Raw genomic sequence first — 18,439 nt, forward strand, 5'->3', positions numbered from 1 at the left:
AAAACGGTCACATGATTTTGAGATATTTCTTCAATAAGGCAGTACAAAATTGAAATGTTTACATGAAACTAATTTCACGGTTTACACTGGTAATATAATTTGTTGTAAACTGAAATGTAAACACTAAACTGTGTAACACTTAAAAGTTGAAAAACTGCATTTTACATTGGGAAACTCTTACTTATTAGTTTATGTAATTGTTTACTTTTTGCATTATACAGCTTTACATTTTCACCACAAAAGCATAATAAAAATTCAAAACAGTTCCAGATTTTCAAATGTTTTTTATTCCTCAGATCCTTATTTTGTACATCTTTGTAAAAGACTTGGGAGGAAAGAAAACTTGGACCACTTTTCTGAAATAGTTGTTAAAGTAGTAAAACTGTATGCTAAACATAAAAGAAGCTACAAACATATTGTATATACATATATGCATCATTTACAGCCTGTCAAATTTATTGAAGTCAGTTAATCGAGTTTATATTTCACAGATTAATATATATATATATATATATACATGAAGACAGAATTATTAGCCCCCCTTTATTTTTTCCCCAATTTCTGTTTAACAGAGAGAAGATTTTTCTACACATTTCTAAACATAGTAGTTTTAATAACTCATTTCTAATAACTGATTTATTTTATCTTTGGAATAATATTTTATTAGATATTATTAAGAAACTTCAATACAGCTTAAAGTGACATTTAAAGGCTTAACTAGGTTAATTAGGTTAACTAGGCAGGATAGGGTAATTAGGCAAGTTATTGTATAATGATGGTTTGCTCTGTAGACTTTCGGAAAAAATTTCGCTTAAAGGGGCTAATAGTTTTGACCTTAAAATGGTATGTAAAAACTAAAAACTGCTTTTATTTTAGTCTAAATAAAACAAATAGACTTCACACTGTATATGTACAGTGTGTGTGTCAGTGTAATTAGGGCATAAGGTAATATATTTCATCTTCTGTTGGTGTCTGATTAACAAAATATTCTCTTTCCTCCTTGTTCGCACACACTTTCTCTTTTCTCCTCTGATCATTGTCATCCATCTTCCGCTCCTCTTGGCTTCCAATGTTGCTGCTTCTTAGAGCTCTCTTTAACTGATTCCAGAACAGTTCTTTTGCACTGTTTGGATCAGAACAGTTTGACCCAGGCCACTGCAGATAAGTCTTTTTGAGCATGACTTTCCTCATGCGATGATAAGCGGACAGTTGACGTTCAGGGATGGGCTCCAGAAAGACAAGCAAAAGCACATCTTGCATTTCTTGGAAGAGGCGATAGCTGGCCAACTGAATCTCTAGTGAGCACCATTCACTGCGGAGGAAGCTCTGACTGACCACACAGATTGTTTTACGACTGCCATAGACGGCAGCTACGATGTTGTCGACAATATCACGGCCCAGCTCAAAATCTCTGTGGTGGAGGCACAGGCGAAATGAAGAACCCTCAAGGTTTGGCAGTAACTGTTCCATTACCCAGTCCTCATCTGCCGAATTGTAGGAAACAAAGGCATCGTAATTGTATTTTTCCTCCTGGTCCCTTAAGCGACGCCACTGTTCTCCAAACCACGATCGAAACACATAGTAGCCATACTTGAATTTCCAGTAAAGTTTGACATAGAGAAGTGGTATTAAGGTTATTAAAATTGTCAATGTGAAGGTTGAGGAAAAAAAGTAGAGCTCTATGTCCAAATAACACACTTTAGTGTCAAAGTTGTGAAAATATGAGCCTGGGTGGTCTGGGCATGTGATATTGAAAAGATGTGGAAATTGGAGCCTCTTATTCATTATGGTCCAGTTCTGTAGATCACTGTTATGGCAGCCACAACTGAGAGGACAACTGCGCATGTCGATGTACGTTAGATTAGTCAGATTGTCCAGTAAACTAATGTCCAAAGACATCATGGGATTTCGATTCAAATGCAGCGTCTTCAGTCCTGTGAGATTTCCGAAAACATCTTTTGAAAAAGATTTAATACCCATGTTCTCAAGAGATAACGTCCTTAGTTTTTGAAGGTTTTTGAAAATTCCAGATTGGAGCTGGGCTACCCCAGCACACGAGTTGTCCAGTGTTAGGTAATCCAAGTTTTTCAGGTCGTCAAACGTTTCATCACCAAATCCAATAATATGATTGTTGGTGAGATACAGACTTTTCAGAGAAGTTAGACCACGGAAAAATGCACTAGGCAACAAGTTAATGCCGCTAGGTTGCTGTCCATTAAGTTTCAGGTCGTAAAGTCGAGACATATTTTTAAACGGCGAGTGTGTATGTTCTGTAAAATACACAATCTTGTTACCCTGCAAATCAAGCACCTGCAGGGTGCCAGAGAGTTTCCCAAAGAGTATGACATCAATCATTTTAAGATGATTTCTGTCTAGATACAAATTGCTCAAGCTATAGAGCCCATCAAAAGCATGCGGCTTCAGCTGTGAGATCTTGTTCCCGCCTAAATCTAAAATATCTAGTTTAGACAGATTCTGAAAGGTGTAGTTGAAAATGACAGCTATTTGATTGTTGCGCAGGTTGAGAGTCTTCAGGTTAGTGAGATCTTCAAAGCTGTCATTGTAGATATCACTCAAAAGGTTGTTGTCGAGTCGAAGAGTCTTGAGATCTATGAGCCCACTTAAGGCTTTATGGTCCATATAAGCAATTATGTTGATGTTCAGCTCCAGTGTTTGTAATTTTGGGGTATTGCTGAAGGCATAACCACTGATCTGAAGAATACGGTTGTATCGGTAGCTCAGGTTTGTCAGGCTATTATGCTTTTCTGCTTTGTTGCAGGATATTAGCCTGGTCAGATGATTATGCTCCATCTTGAGACTATTCAGTTGAGTCTGATTGTGGAGAAACTGCAAGCAGCCGACGCTTTTCAGCTCGTTCCGTGAGAGGTCCATTTCATGTGTGATACTGGGGCAATAACGAAATGTATTGTTTTTTAGAGCTCCTATAGAATTGCTCTGGAGGAACATGTTAGGTATTTGTAAATCTTTATGGCTGTGATTTCGCATAAGGACACACAGTGAACTCAGTGCATGGGAGGTCTTCAGCTTCAGGCCAGAAAAGTCAATGTGCCACGGATGCACATTGGGATAAGTAAGAAGTTTGAAAATGGAGATATTGGTAAAGCGCAACCGCAGGTACCTTATATTCTCCAGTTTCAGGCCAAGAAAAGATTTGGATGCCAGATTTTTGTTGTCTGAGAGATCCAGCACTTTGACATTCATTAGGAAAGACTTGGCACATCCCAGTGTCTTTAGCTTGTTATCGCTGAGGTATAGCGAGGCAAGTGACTCTGGCAGATAGGTGGAGTGTTGCAGGGTGGTCAGCTTGTTAAAAGAAAGATCCAGTTTTATCAAGGTAGTCAGGTTCGTTATGCATTCAACCACAGAGGAAAAGTTATACAAGTGGTTTCTACGTAAGTCAAGAATCTTTAGGTTTGTCAGACTTGAAAACAGATACTTATCAGGATTAGTCAGTTTATTGCTTCCCAGGAGCAACTGTGTGAGGTTATGGAGTTCACTGAAGACATCCCGGTGGAGAAATGATATGCTGTTGCAGGACAGATTTAATGTCTGAAGATGGTGTAGATTATTAAATGCATCCTTGTCGATGTTAGTAATATGGTTAGCGTCCAGTATCAGAGCAGTCAGATTGGGCAGATGATCGAAGCTTTGACTTTGCACATATTCAATGTTGCTACGAGAGATTGTAAGATTTAATGCAGTGGGAAATACATCACTCACTATCGCAGTTATGTCTCGTTCATAACTTTTAACACATGTGAAGATTGTATGATTAGAATCTGGGATCTCTATGCAACTTCTGAAACTGTAGCTGCAGGCAAGTTTTATGAGACAGATGAATGTAGCCTTTAGCATCAGTTCGTGGCATGCAGAATATGCCATATTTTTCAGTTCCACTTTTAAATGTAATTCCTAATAACTGAGTCCAACATTACAAAGCCTTTCACTCTGTGAGAGCTGCGTCTAGTCCAGTATTGAGAGTTTAACAGCCGGCTACTAAAGAGAAAAAAAAGATTGAGGTTATAATTTATATAATCTGAAGTGTCAAACATACTTTTTTATCTTTGGATGTAATAAATAAAAGCTAGAACAACCAATAGATGTTTTAAATATTTATTTCATATATTACCAATTAATAAAATGACTGTGGTTAGCGAAAGTGCAGTGAGTAATAAATGAATGAGTAATAATGAGTACAACCATTTTACATTCATACATTCTGTTATGGATGCTACAATAACATGTTTGTGTATATATATATTAGATTAGTCAGTTCCAAAACCAAAACTGGAATTAATCTTATAAGATCACTGTGGGAATATTATCACACCCCAATTAATTAAATTTTAATGAAAAAAAAGGAAATATAACTGTTTAAACAAACTGTTTTGTTTTTAAATGCACTAAAATACAGTCTAGATTCACTGAGAAATTATTATAAATGATTCATTTTCAATGAATTTTGGTGTACTCATTTATACTGTGCACTTTATATGAATGCAGACAGACAAAATGTATTTGTCACGCTTCTCTAATAACTCATATTAACTGACAGTTTCCCCATTCCCCAATCAGCGACTTCTCTAAACAATTTTATTTAAAAATACAACTAGATTGTATCAAAGAAGTACAAATAAAGTCAATACTTAAACACTTTACTTAAAGTTAACATGTAACTGGATGAAAACTTCTTTTGCTAATGAAACATTAAAGTACAAAGAGAGGTGAGCAAAACAAACAGAGAACTCAAAGTCAAAGTAATACAAGCTCTCAAATCTTTGCTAAAAAAGCAAGCTCTGGATTTTAAAATGAATACGAGTTAGTACCTTACCTTCATGAAATACTTTCCGATAGTTTTGCAGCTATCAGAAGAAATCTTTCTCTTTTAAACAGGAGTTTCTCCTCCCAGGAATAGAAAGAGGAACCAACAAAGTCAGATCAGACAAATAAGCAGTGTAGCCTAGGCGCGTTGTTTTTATTTGTCATGCAGAGAAATCTCTGTAAATACATATTTTTATACTAACAATTATTTGAATTTTATTATAATAATTTTGGCCTAAATTGAGGTAGACGGATTGATGTAAAAAATGAATAAGGGATTGGTTTATTGTATAAAATGTAATGCAAGGTGCAATAAAATCGAATCCAATATTGTATAGTTGAAGGGTTATTTCAATACAGAAATAGGTTATTTCAATACAGTTATGAAAAAAGCAAATCATGTTAAATGTTTTTTTTAAATCATTGATTCCAATTCCTTCATTTCCGAATTAGCCTCTGGCCTTCTGTTCTCGGGCCAGCTGACAGAGTCCACAGAAAGAGCAGCAGGTCATGATCACCCAGTCATCACAGACAGACCCCTAAAAAGAGATAAGACACTTAGTGCTAGACTTTTATCAACAGTGTTATGGAATGATGGATTTCGGCTTGAATTAAAACTATAGATTGTTTCTATTTCATCACCTACATTAATATGATATCGGTCACGGATGCTGGTCCTCAGTGCAACCATAGCTCCAGGTAGGAAAGGCAAACAGCAGCTGTCGCCATTATCCTGTGCCACCTTACAACCCAAGATGCAAGGAATAAATGCCCCACACAGACCTGAGGAGAAAAGAAATGTCAGATTTCACACCATTGTACAACATGAGCTTTAAATTTAAGTAATTCAGAGCTTTGAATTGTTATTTGTCCAGTCAACAATAAGTGAGTTTACATAAAAAATTTGATTTCGGAAATTTGTTGTGTGTCTACATGCAAATCAGTAAACCACTTACTGTATGCAGAAAATCACATTTAAATGAAATTCCAATAGTGCTTTTTAATCAATACATTTTATTTATGAGGTACTATTACGTTGGAAAATCCCAGACAAACCTGAATGGCAGTGGCATTATCATAGCACAAATATCAGCATCAGTAGCTCAAAAATGTTGGTGGGAAATCTGTCAGAAGCTGTATGTATATTATGTTGGGTGCTGGTAATGTTTTCACGAATATTTCGTGTTGAGCATGAAATCATGTCATTAACTCGTGCAGTTAAGGCAAAATCATCAAAACAAGCTCAGTGCTTGTGTTGATGATTTTGCCTTAACTGCGCAAGTTAATGACATGATTTCATGCTCAACACGAAATATCACCAGCGCCCCTGTCTATAAGTACCCACTCAAGCTTGATGGGGGTCCACATTAAGGAATACTGAGAGCTGGTATTCTTGATTGAATTCATAGATAATTATTAAAAGGAAAACTTTTGCACGACTCAACAGACATTGATTTGCTTAGTCATGATGTTTTCTACTTTTACTTTCATGAATACCTTGCATAAAATCAGGTATTGTTCTGATCAGATTTAGTTTAAGGCTCTTTTAACTTTTAACCAATAAAAGAAATCTTTGAAATGTATTTACGTAACATTACACATATCAGCTTATTCAGCAATTCTCTCGTGAACTTGTACTGTGTACAGTAAAATGTGCTGAGATAGTTTCTTTAGAAATGTAATAGCTTACGAGTACAATTTTACTTGTTTAATTTAATTTCATTTAATTTAAAATGTAATATAGCATAATGATTTTAGTGACTTAATGTAAATCAATACATTACTTTTTACATTTCTAGCAAATGATTTTAGGCTGCTGATTTGTAAAGCACAGCCCCACAGAATCAGACTTCAGCTCTGCTTTTGAGATCATTCTGAGGTTAAATATTTAATGTCATAAGAAGAAATAGATTAGTTAGCTATGATAATACACCTAAAAAAATAACCTTTGCTGCATTTTAATTAAGTAACATTTAAAAATATAAAAAAGTAAAGAGTAAAGAGTAAAAATATATTTTTTGAGTGTAGTTGGAGAAGTATACGGATCTGCTTGAAGTGTACTTAGGAAGTAGGATCACTCTCTGTCTTTGTCAAAGGGTCATTGGTCTCTCTGTATAAACTTCAAAATGGCAGTAGGGATTTCCCCTAAAGGGAAGTGTATAAGGAAGTTTGTCATTGTGTGTCTAAACTGAAGTGAGTAAAGACGAGCGCTACTATAAAATGCTTATGTTCAACATTTTAACCAAAGGGACAGTTCTTTATAGCTGCTCACCCTTGCATACCTGGATGAGTCTTTGTTATTTGTTTAATCGGTTGTTATTGGGGAATAGCAACTTGAAATGTTGTGACTGACCAATCAAAATCAAGTAATCCAGAGTAAAAATAACACATCAAATCTGGTAACTAAAACTATGCAAAGGTGATCTTATTTTCATGTAGGCCTGCATCCAGGATAAACACAAGTACAAACATAAAACATACACATCATCCCTCTCTGTAATTAATAAACATACTGCGCTAACATTGTTTTGCTTTATAAGAAATCAGTGTATCGTCAGGAGCCACTTGGATTAATTTTATTTTGCCTGTGTATTTTTCATGATTCCCAAGTTATCAGTAACCATGGCTTGTGTTTCATGAATAACCACGTTGTTATATAGAGATATGAAATCAAAACCTTGATTAAGCAAAAGCTTGTCATGTGTATTTCCATGCACATCATAAGTAAAAACATGTTATAAATGTGGCATTTTGACATGATCGAATGATATCGCAGAATGAATGATTTCACTATCACACGATTAACTTATGAACACGATTTTGATGGTGAACTCTGATTGTGTGTAGTAAATGCTGCTCCATCTGAAAGAATGTGCTGGAGATTTATTACTGATGACAGAACTGGCTTTACTAATAAAATACTCATGAAAATAATATTCTTAATATTCTAATAAAGTCACTTATATCTTGGATTTTCTGGGGTTGATTAAATTGACCTCACATTTTTGTTGGGGGTTGCTTGTGCCTTTAATAAGTCAGGATTTTAATTTTGTATGCAACATTCCTTTTTACAAATTATTCATGCTTATATACATAAGCTTGAGCAAAATACATCAAAATTCCCTTAAAGGGCACCTATGATGAAAATCATCTTTTGTAAGCTGTTTGGACAGAACTGTGTGTAGGTATAGTGTGTCCACAGTCATATTGGAGTGATATAAAGACAATAAGTGTTTTTACATTTCCTGCTGTTAAAATAGGATCCAAATCCCTCCTATTTTGAGGCCCACCTCAATGTGACGTACAGTAGGAGTGCGGTTTCTCTGCCCACCAAATTGAATGACAGCCACGTATTGATATGTTTTGGTAGTATTCATGGTTTCCGCTACATTCATTCTTTCATGGCGGGGCGCCACGCTAAAATTCATCCAGCCACGGCTACATTACAGCTTCTTATTCAATACATTTTATTATTTTAATAGCGGGTGATAATCGAACCAAAATGTATTAAAGGGTAAGTGAATTATAACCAGGTGAACTTTTCTGTAACCGATCGTAGTAGTGCTGTGCGTCATTTGTTTAACCCTTTAAGGTTACGTGCTGACTGACTGACTGGTTGACATTACAGGTGCGTGATGCGTGAGGCCAGAAAACACATCGTATAGCAGTTTTACTTTACTTTAGGACGCATTAATACCGCTCTGTAGGACTATTGAAGACATTCATAAATATTCCTAGCAAATCTAATAAATGCTGGAGACATACTCGTTACATAAACGCCCTAAATTACACTTCAGCAGCATTTATTTGAGAGCGCACAAGAAGATCTGCGCTCAGTGTTGCCAGATGATGCTGACTGTTTCCAGCCCAAAAGCTGTCGAGATCACAAGCGTTTATACACTGTTCTAAGCATATGTATGCAAAAAACGGGGGCTATGGCATCTCTTTGGGAGATCAAAACAGGTTTATAAGAGCAGACCGGGGCTGGCGGGCATGCCGTTGCAAAACGGCCAAAATTTTCACTGCTCGCCTGTCACTTTTTACCCGCAAAGATAAGTTCAAACCTAAACCGCCCAATCTGGCAACACTGTGCGCTTGAGCAGCGCGCATTTGAGGGCGCGCAAGAAGCTTTGTGCACAAGCAGAGGAAATCGGGGCACATCTAAAGAGATTCGCATGCTGTAGGCTATTACATAAATGCGATCTCGACTCGTAATACTGCGCTCACGACATTTGTCATTGAAATAACGCTACAGGTAGTAAGTAGATCTGTGTAAAAAAGGCCTGCCGCCACAGCTGGAAAAAATCCTAGAGGAAACACTGGTAGTATTGCGTATAATCATATAAACAGGACAGGACGTGCGCAAAGCAACTGAGATTAAAAGATCTGTTTAGCTGGATGTGATCATCAATTATCACCAAATGTGATCAAGAATGAATTTTACACAACACAATCTCACGGCAATTCGTAACTATTTGATTTAGTGGCTAATTCGTACAATTTAGTACGATTTGCTCATCCGCCAATGACGGTTGGGTTTAGGGGTGGGGTTAGGTGCCACGCCTCCTTTTTAAAATCGTACAATTTCGTACGACTGAACTCATACGAATTCGTACGAATTAGCCACTAAACTGTCAAAACGTAAAATACTTACGTTTTCTCGTGAGATCAGGCTGGTTTTACAAAGTTTCAAATGTTCCCAAAACAGTGCATGTTTGTAATAAAGATAAAGATAAAATAAATTCATCACCACAGCCGCATGTCAGTACAATTATAAAAAAGTGCTGTCTGTGTGTGTATGAGCATGAACTTTGTAATGACTGTGTGTGATTCATCGTCGTAGAAAGGCTTGAATTTAATCCACAGCAAATACATCAAATAATCATTGGGAAACTGTAGTATTTCTCACAAACGTTACGTGCTTCTTTCATGTCTGTCACTGTGCTGTTTATCTGATCCAGCCGAGGCGGAGATTGAGGCACACTCTGACAGGCACATGGGAACGGTGAGCGGAGCGAACTTGCATTAAAGGCACAGGCAACAAAAACAGCTACATCGTGTTAAGAGCAGATAATTCCAATATTCTGAAAGCTATAATAAATAATCTGCCTCCACAGCCTACTTATAAAACACTAACTGTTTAGCTCCTCCCACTGGGTATGTTTTGGATAGATAACGAGGTTTATGCTGAAACCAAACAATAAAGCTGCTCTGAAAACAGCAGTGTCCATCTATGAATAATATAGTCTGCCAAACATACATCCACAAGTTTGCAAAGGTGGACACACAGCTGTCTTAACTTATAAAACAACTTGTTGCCACAACCAATGAAAATCTTTAAATATGCAATACAAGTATACAATCCACAATCCACCACACCTGTCCAAACAGCGTATTCAAACTAGGAGGGCCAAAACAGTACAGAACAGCCTATTACTTCTATATTGTTTTTATATACAGTTGCAGTTTTGTATTTTCTTTTTTAAATATTTCCCAAATGATGTTTAACAGAGCAAGGAAATTTCCACAGTATGTCTGATAAAATTGTTTCTTCCGGAGAAAGTCTTGCTTGTTTTATTTTGGCTAGAATAAAAGCAGTTTTAAATTTTTTAAAAAACATTTTAGAGTCAAAACTATTAGCCCCCTTAAGCTATATTTTTTTCAATGATCTACAGAACAAACCATCATTATACAATAACTTGCCTAAGTACCCTAACCTGCCTAGTTAACCTAATTAACCTAGGGAAGCCTTTAAATATGTTTAAATGTCTTGTGTCTTGAAAAATATGTACTCAAATATTATTTACTGTCATCATGGCAAAAATAAAATAAATCAGTTATTAGAAATGAGTTATTAAAACTATTATGTTTAAGAATGTGTTAAAAAAATCTGCTCTCAGTTAAACAGAAATTGGGGGAAAAATAAACGGGGGGAGGGGGGGGTTGGGGGCGTGGACAAGTTTTCAACTGTAAATACACATTTATTATTATAGTGGATCTCAGTAAACAGTACACAATTAAAAAGGCAGTTTATAACCCTTTAATAAAATAGAATAGAATAGAATAGAATAGAATAGAATAGAATAGAATAGAATAGAATAGAATAGAACAGAATGCGTTATTGTCATTGTATACAAGATATAATGAAATGGCAGAGCTTCATCTTCCTCAGTCACTCACAGATGCCGCAGTCATCACAGCAGTCACAGACGTCAGAGCTCCAGTGAGAAACTGTGTAACTGGTCACAGTCATTTGAGGCTGAGACGTCATTGATTCTGCCTGATATGACATCACTGACAACAGAAACCTGGTGAATGACGGGAGAATCCTCTTTTATAGACCGTATTGTACTACAAGTTTTTACAATTACAAAACATTTTCACTTGGCTAATATAACCAAGCTATGTTTCCATCCACCTATTTTAGGCACATTTTGGAATACTGCATTAAAAATAATTAATTATTAATAAAAATAAATTGAATAAAAAATAAATGATTAATAATGAATAGAAACACAAAGATGCACTCAAATGAGTTAGATAAAAGTTTTGTCTGCTAAAAGAAATGTGCATAAACTATGATGGAAATGCATCGAAAATTTGGATCATGCCCATCAAAAACGTTTAGTTTTAACAGATCATGTGATAACAAAAATGGGAATAATGGGACAGCATTAATGAACAAACTAGAAGACCAAACACATTACACAACATCTGAAATGTTTTGATCATTCTAAAGTGTTTAGTTACCTGCAGAACTGTCTTGAGCATCTGTGCTCCTAAAGAGTAATCTCATGCCTCCAAAAGCCACAGCGCATTCATTACATTTCATCTTCTGAGGCTAAAATTCATTTATTAATTGAGAAAAGTACAATTTTTTTGTTTAATATTTGCTGGCAGTTATTCAGAAAGTAATGATTTTGTTCTCTTTCACTTATAGTATGCAAACAAGGCTTTTCTCATAAGTTTCATTTGTATTTTGAATGGAAACATAGTTATAGAGATAGTGTCCAAATAAGTACTAATTAGGACAAGTGACGCCATTTTAAGAAATATTTAAAATTGTATCCTCTCTCTTACCTGTTTCAGTGTAGAGTGTTCCTAATATTGTCTCACCTCCTTCAGGGAATGATGTTCTGATAGATCTCACTGACACTGGAAATCACCTTTAACATAATGACGGGGAGGGGAAACTCTACCAGTGGTGAGTGCTTTATGTGACCTGTAAACTGAAGGGTGAAGTGTTTGCTTTGGGGGCGAGAAGTTTCAGGTCTCCACACCCTTCAAAACAATATGTTATCTACAACTCATAAAATATTTAGAGGGGAACATTGTTTATCTGTACCTGTGTGAACGTACGTACAGCACACCGGCCACAATTCAAGAGCTCTGATTTAATTTGTCCAGTAACCCCCATACAATATATAATATAGGTTTATGCTCTGCATATTTGCCTAACCATAAAATACATTTCTGTCAATAGAGGTATTAACAGTAACAAAGCTTGCTTACATTTGTTTGAAATGCATGTATATTATACAAAGTTGTAGATTTAAAATCATGGGTGTTTTCTAGTGATTGGTTGCGGCTGGTAGGGCATCCGCTGCGTAAAATATATGCTGGATAAGTTAGCGGTTCATTCTGCTGTGGCGATCCCGGATTAATAAAGGGATTAAGCCGAAAAGAAAATGAATGAATGAATGAATGAATTATTTTTATGTGAATATCTTTACTTTAAATATCATGTTTAAAATGTCAGGAATGTTTTATCCGGTGAATTTTTTAAGTGGCCGAAATGTCTTTGTCATCTCTGCTAATTACCTCTACTGAACAGCTTTGGAGTCCAAATTCTACTTAACTGAATTGTTGTTGCATATGGCATGTTCATTGACATATTGGCAATTTCAGGCAATGCATTTCATGTTTGCTTGTCAGAAAACTGGCTCTTGGTTTTGTTATCAGCAGGCCTATAATGATACCCACCTTTTAACCCATTGTGACCAAAAGAAAACAATAACCAAAAAGAAAGGTCTATAGCTTTAACTTTTTCCACATGGTTCACAGTATTAAAAAAAGTAATGTGCTGGTAATATTGTGTTTAGTATTTGCTGATTTTCCATTATCCTCATACAAACACATCATACAACCTCATACAAAAAGTGACATGGAAAGACAGCAAATTTCTTCCTATTCATTTTATTAATTATATCTACACTACCGGTCAAAAATTTGGGGTCCGTTTTTTTTTTCTCCATGTTTTTTTTTATTTTTATAAAACTTTTTTGTTCATCAAGGCGCCATTTATTGAATGTAAATTTGTATTTTTTTTTTTTATATTTATAAAAATTTTAAATAACTGCTTTCTTATTGCATGCAGTTTCAAATTAAATTATTACTCCAGTCATTAAAGCTTTTATTACTATTACCATTAATATTATTATTAATAATAATAATAATAATAATAATAATAATAATAATAATAATAATAATATTAGTGTGATTTTTGAGGAATCTTGTAACTCTGAAGACTGGAGTAATAAAACTGAAAATTCATCTTTAAAATCACTGGAATAATTGATCAAATTAAATGACAAACTTCTTTTGAACAGTTATTATATAGTGCAATAGCATTTCATAATTTTCCAATTTGTTCTGTATTTTTGAAGAAATAAATGCAGCATTGGTGAGCAGGATATGTTTATTATTTGCACATTTAAAAATCCTACTGACCCCAAACTTTTGACCGGTAGTGTAGATATGTCTCTCTTTTTTTTTCTGACTTCAGACTTGAACCAAGTTCTCTTTTGAAAGGCACTGTTTCAAATTCACGGGAATATGAACAGAAAAGGGAAGCTCAGATATAATATGTGACATTTGAATACTTGCAAAAAAAAATTTATTAGGCAACATGTGAAACTGGACAAGAAAGGCTGTAGAAGTAACTTCACAAGCTATTTGAATTTCAAACACAGCGTTTGTATAGGTATTGTGTTGGTAGGATCGATCAAAGTGCAGTTTCGTAAATTGCCTTTTTAGATGATGTTTAGATGCGTACAGTCCGATGACAACACAAACTATCAAAAAGATTTAGTAGATTTAAGAGCATGTGAGGAAGAAGCAATTTTACTTCTTGAAAACTGAACTGATTGGTTTTGTGAACGTACAGTTTACTCATGTTTACACATCAGGGCATGTCTCTGGTTTTCCTAATGGACTGCACAGCTTTAGCACTTACTAATTCTTTTCCTTTTCATCTGCGTCTGTGAAGTCAGCTTGTATAAATACAGTAATCAGCCTCCTGCCCCTTAAGTAAATGGTCTCTTTAAAACACGTCATCTGAGAACATGAATTTCCAGTTTCACACATTTTACCACACATAACCAAATATAGTGCTTTTGTATTTGACTCTAAACTGTTTTTCAACTCTATCTAAGCCTATATATATATAAAAAGAAGAGATATCACACGTACTCAGCACTGCTTTACATATAATATTTAAATTTTAGGATTGTTTTGTCAATTCTGCAGTCATTTCCTTTTTCATTCTGATCACTGTAACCACATACATGTGCGCACAGGATTGACCAATGTCTGAAGATTATATGTTGCACAACCAAACTGTCAAAATCACAAACCACAGTTTCAAATGCTTTAGACAGGGACAAAGTAACGGATTTGAAACTTCACCCCTTTAAATCTCTGAAGCAAGATGAGATAATGAATACAAACAACTATTCAAATGTATAAATGTGAAAAATAAAAGTTATCTTTATTTGATCTGTGCTGTAAAAATGATCTATAAGCTAAAATAAGTACATCATTGGATGAAGTTACAGTATGGTGGATTACAGCTGGAGAAATTAAGTTGCTTTGTAAAAAGAGTGCCATTTGAATCAGTGTATATTGACATATTAGGATGGGCAAGTGGAATTACAGAGCAAGTGTTTATCTACAGTTTTGCTTGAGACATACAGATTTTAAATGCCATAAAAAAAGAAGCAAACACTGCTGCTCTGTGGTGGGCTGATTAATTGCGAGTCAGAAATTCTTCTGTCATTTATTGATTTGATTTTGACTACTGATTGATCAGTCGTCATATATTTATAGACTAAGGCTGCGCAATATTGCAGTTAGTTTTTTTCAAGTGATGTTGTCTTTCAAAGTCAAAAATTTCAACCATCTAAAGTTGGCCCATTTAAAGGGAATTGCAATAGTTTCCAAAACAATGGAAAACTCTTAACTTTGCGAACAGGGTTTCTGCTGATGGGCTTAGGCATGGACCTGGGCTATCGACGATTAATAAAAGCGGTCAGTGCGGCTCAAAACCCCACCAAGCTGGCCAGCTGGATTGATTTGGATGGGTTTGCAGGGTTGTTAGGGCAGCGGTTATGGACTGGAATTGGAAAACTAGCAGCTTTGCAACGAGATTTGAACAGATCTGGAGATCAGTGAAGAACATTAGATATCTGCAAAACATATAAGACACTTCATTCCGTTTTAGTTTTAAAACGCACAAGTTTTGCTATGCTTACGCCATCCGTCCACACTACTCCAGAGTTTTCGAGCGCCGAAAACGGAGCTTTTTGAAAACGCTGAAGAGGCCATTTTCATTTGAAAATGCCACTGCTCCGTAGTGTGGATGGGGGAAAAAGGAGGCATCTGAAAATGGAGGTGGGGCTGCAGACATTGTGATTGATCTGATTGGGGCTTTTTTGCTAGTGTGGAACCGGATCGTTTTCATTTTAGAACGCCGTTTTAAAACTAAAATGTATTAGTGTAAATGGGACCTTACAGACAGCTATAGACAATCACTGCCTCCCCCCGCATCCCATGCCTTCGTATGCTTATTACTCTCGGTGTAGGTATGCGGGTCTGTGACCAGCGCTCTCTAGTGGCAGAACCAGATGGCTGTTACCCTATATCGGACTCTCTCCACACCCCCTGTTCCCATCCCCTGTTGCAATGTTATGTCTATGTGTTTGTGTGCTTGATGCTGGTTTTTTTTCCTCTGATTTCACACTGCCCAACTTCAAGGATAGTCTAACAGGAGCTTTTATTCTTCTCCCTTCTCCCTAAAGTATCACCTCTTTCCTCTTTCCTCTTTCTAAAAGCTACATCTTGTCTGACCTGTCTTCCCCTGAAATGTGATGCTTGTGTATGGTCGGAGGGGTCCAATTTCGCTACATGTAAAAGTGTATGTGACAAATAAAGGCTTTTCATTATCATCATCATCTTCTTACTATTATTATTCTCAATTGAAAGAAACTGGTTTTTAATGACCAAAATTAACACCTAAACTGTACACAGACCTTAATACAGTGACTTCTGTTTGTCCTCATTTAAATATACAACAGTTGAGGAGGCTTAATAGACAAACATTTGTTTATAATCAAACGAATGTTTATAAATACTGCATTGCTCCTTTAAGACATACTGTACATTATTATGGTTTTACACTTGTTGAACTTGTAACTATATACACCACAGTTTTTAAAAGTAATTGAAACTGAATCTACAAATCCAAGCAGCTGGAAGATATGTTGTTTGCATTCAATGATCAATACACCATTTTAATCTTGAGGTGGAATCTTTACTTGAATTCCCTTGTAAGCAGATAATGTTTTTTAACATTTTCATTGGACAGAGAGATCACAGTCTATCCGCTCAGTGAAATCCGGTTGCTACTATGTCTTATATTTCTAAGAGTAGGATGTGGTTAACACTCTTAGAAGGCATCAGTTATGTGCAAGTTAAAGATGAGCACTAAGTGAGCATATTATCTTTAAAAATTAAGCTCAGGGGTTTAGCAAGATATACCAGATGACTTCAAAGATCCAAATTATAAAAATCAATATACAATATTAGTCTCTATGTTACACAGTATGCATACTACTAAATAGAACACATAGAAAGTGTGATGGATATACCAGACAACTGAGCACTGACACTGTCTTTATCCCTAACCAAAATATTCAACACTATGAGCGCCATTTCATTTATATTTAGTCATTTAGCAGACGCTTTTATCCAAAGCGAAATCAGATACCCAGAAATGCTGTAAAAATGTAGCATTTATAAAGATGATTTCACAGGAAATAATTAGAATAAAGTCATGTTTGAATAGTTTAAATGATTGTTTGACAGTACACTGCATTCTGCTGTGTATGTACATTCTAAACATGCTGGCTTGTAATGTGGGTTGTTGGGTCAAATATGAATTCACGAGTTTACACTCACAGGTACTTGACTGAATAGAATATGCGTATTTGGCGTGCTGTCCGGGGAGAGGGCTCTGAGCTCGGGAAGACACCCAAACTCGTGTTATTCCTCTTATCAGGATAGAGAGAGATAGGATCTGAGCGCAGTGTCTAGCCCGACTCCAGAACGCTCCCCCCTCAGATTTAAGTAGGTATCGGGTTTAATAGTGTGGAGTTGGGGTGGTGGAGGGACGCTGAAGTCAAGCGAAAACTGAGGTATGATAGTGTTTGACTATTTATAGGGGTTTGGTCTTGAGCTGATTGGATAATAGAATGATTGTCTGTGATGAATTAGCCTCATCAAAGACTGAAGCTGTGGTCACACTAGAGTTTGAGCTTGTGAAATTCTGTCAAATTGGGCTGCGAAAAAGGGCAGGGTTAAACAAGAGGATTAGACATTTTAAAAAGCGAGCGATTGCTCCATGTTTTAAATTCCTGTACAGTGAGGTCATGTTTTGATCCTCGATTGGTCTCACGCAGTCAAGTGATGCGATTTCGCAAGTTCACCAAGCTTGAACTTTCCAACACAGCGTTCTGTGAAATTTGCCGCACGACCTTGCGTTTTCGATTTGACGCATTCGCGTGCGTATGAATGGAAGTCTATGGGGAGAAGTCCAGCGTGACCACAGCTTGATCGTGCTCCTCCCCAAATTTGTTTATAAAACATCAGCAAACACAACTGTTAAGCTATCATTTACAATTAATTGAAAGATTACCTCAGTGTTAACCATAGAAAATGATAAATGAACAATAGAACAATCAAAGTGACTATGCATAAAACACAGACAATGGGCATGTGGGCATCTGAACTAAACTTTGGGTAGTAAGAAATTTGTCTTGTCCAAGAATTACAAGGACAGCAGTGTACATGTGTCATGTGCTGTTTTGCCAGCATGTGAAGGATCAACAGCTCAATGCTTTTTAAGGTATAAGGGCATGGACAAAAAAAAGAACTGGATTTGCAAAGGAAACCATGTTATTATTGTTTCTTCTAGCCGTAATATCCAGTTACTGAGATAATCCTGATAAATGCAATGCTATTACTTTGGTCTGAAACCACCTATGTACAGTTGATTTTATTTATTTCAAACAGATTATCATACACTTAAAACAATTCTTCAAAAATGTACATTTCATCATAATGTTGCGTTCACAAGTGTGTATGTGCGTCTCATTCCCCCATCCCACTCTCGACAGGCCCCGCCTTAATTATGCCAGCAACATGCCCTGGGATTTGCTGGTGTGACTTGTGGCATCTTTTAAAAAGTGAAACGGGCATGGAGCTAGGGAGAGCAAGTTAGTTGGCATTTTGTTTGGCATTTTGTGTAGTAGAAAAATAT

The 18,439-nt window shown here is 36.1% G+C and overlaps 2 protein-coding genes across 2 annotated transcripts; both read right to left on the reverse strand.

Annotated features, from left to right (window-relative positions):
• Positions 1-559: 559 nt before the first annotated feature.
• Positions 560-4,013, reverse strand: tlr21 (toll-like receptor 21). The gene has a single exon (XM_056476165.1). The coding sequence runs from the start codon at positions 3,901-3,903 to the stop codon at positions 934-936; it is 2,970 nt and encodes a 989-aa protein (XP_056332140.1). The 5' UTR covers positions 3,904-4,013; the 3' UTR covers positions 560-933.
• A 959-nt stretch (positions 4,014-4,972) lies between these two features.
• On the reverse strand, positions 4,973-12,014 carry cnfn (cornifelin). Its single transcript, XM_056476007.1, has 4 exons — positions 11,923-12,014; positions 11,023-11,150; positions 5,489-5,625; positions 4,973-5,381 (listed from the first exon to the last, which is right to left on the reverse strand). The coding sequence occupies exons 2-4, from the start codon at positions 11,132-11,134 to the stop codon at positions 5,292-5,294; spliced, it is 339 nt and encodes a 112-aa protein (XP_056331982.1). The 5' UTR covers positions 11,135-11,150; positions 11,923-12,014; the 3' UTR covers positions 4,973-5,291.
• Between the last annotated feature and the right edge of the window lie 6,425 nt (positions 12,015-18,439).

Source organism: Danio aesculapii, chromosome 16 (genome assembly GCF_903798145.1).
Source record: "Danio aesculapii chromosome 16, fDanAes4.1, whole genome shotgun sequence".
Classification (NCBI taxonomy): Eukaryota; Metazoa; Chordata; class Actinopteri; order Cypriniformes; family Danionidae; genus Danio; species Danio aesculapii.

What these genes read in the sequence shown, in the direction of transcription:
- tlr21 (XM_056476165.1), bottom strand. Translation starts at nt 3,903, where the DNA reads ATGGCATATTCTGCATGCCACGAACTGATGCTAAAGGCTACATTCATC.
- cnfn (XM_056476007.1), bottom strand. Translation starts at nt 11,134, where the DNA reads ATGTCATATCAGGCAGAATCAATGACGTCTCAGCCTCAAATGACTGTG. An exon ending in CTGTGATGACTGCGGCATCT is followed by an intron (nt 5,626 to 11,022) that starts GTGAGTGACTGA and finishes TTTTCTCCTCAG; the next exon opens with GTCTGTGTGGGGCATTTATT. An exon ending in GTGACCGATATCATATTAAT is followed by an intron (nt 5,382 to 5,488) that starts GTAGGTGATGAA and finishes ATCTCTTTTTAG; the next exon opens with GGGTCTGTCTGTGATGACTG.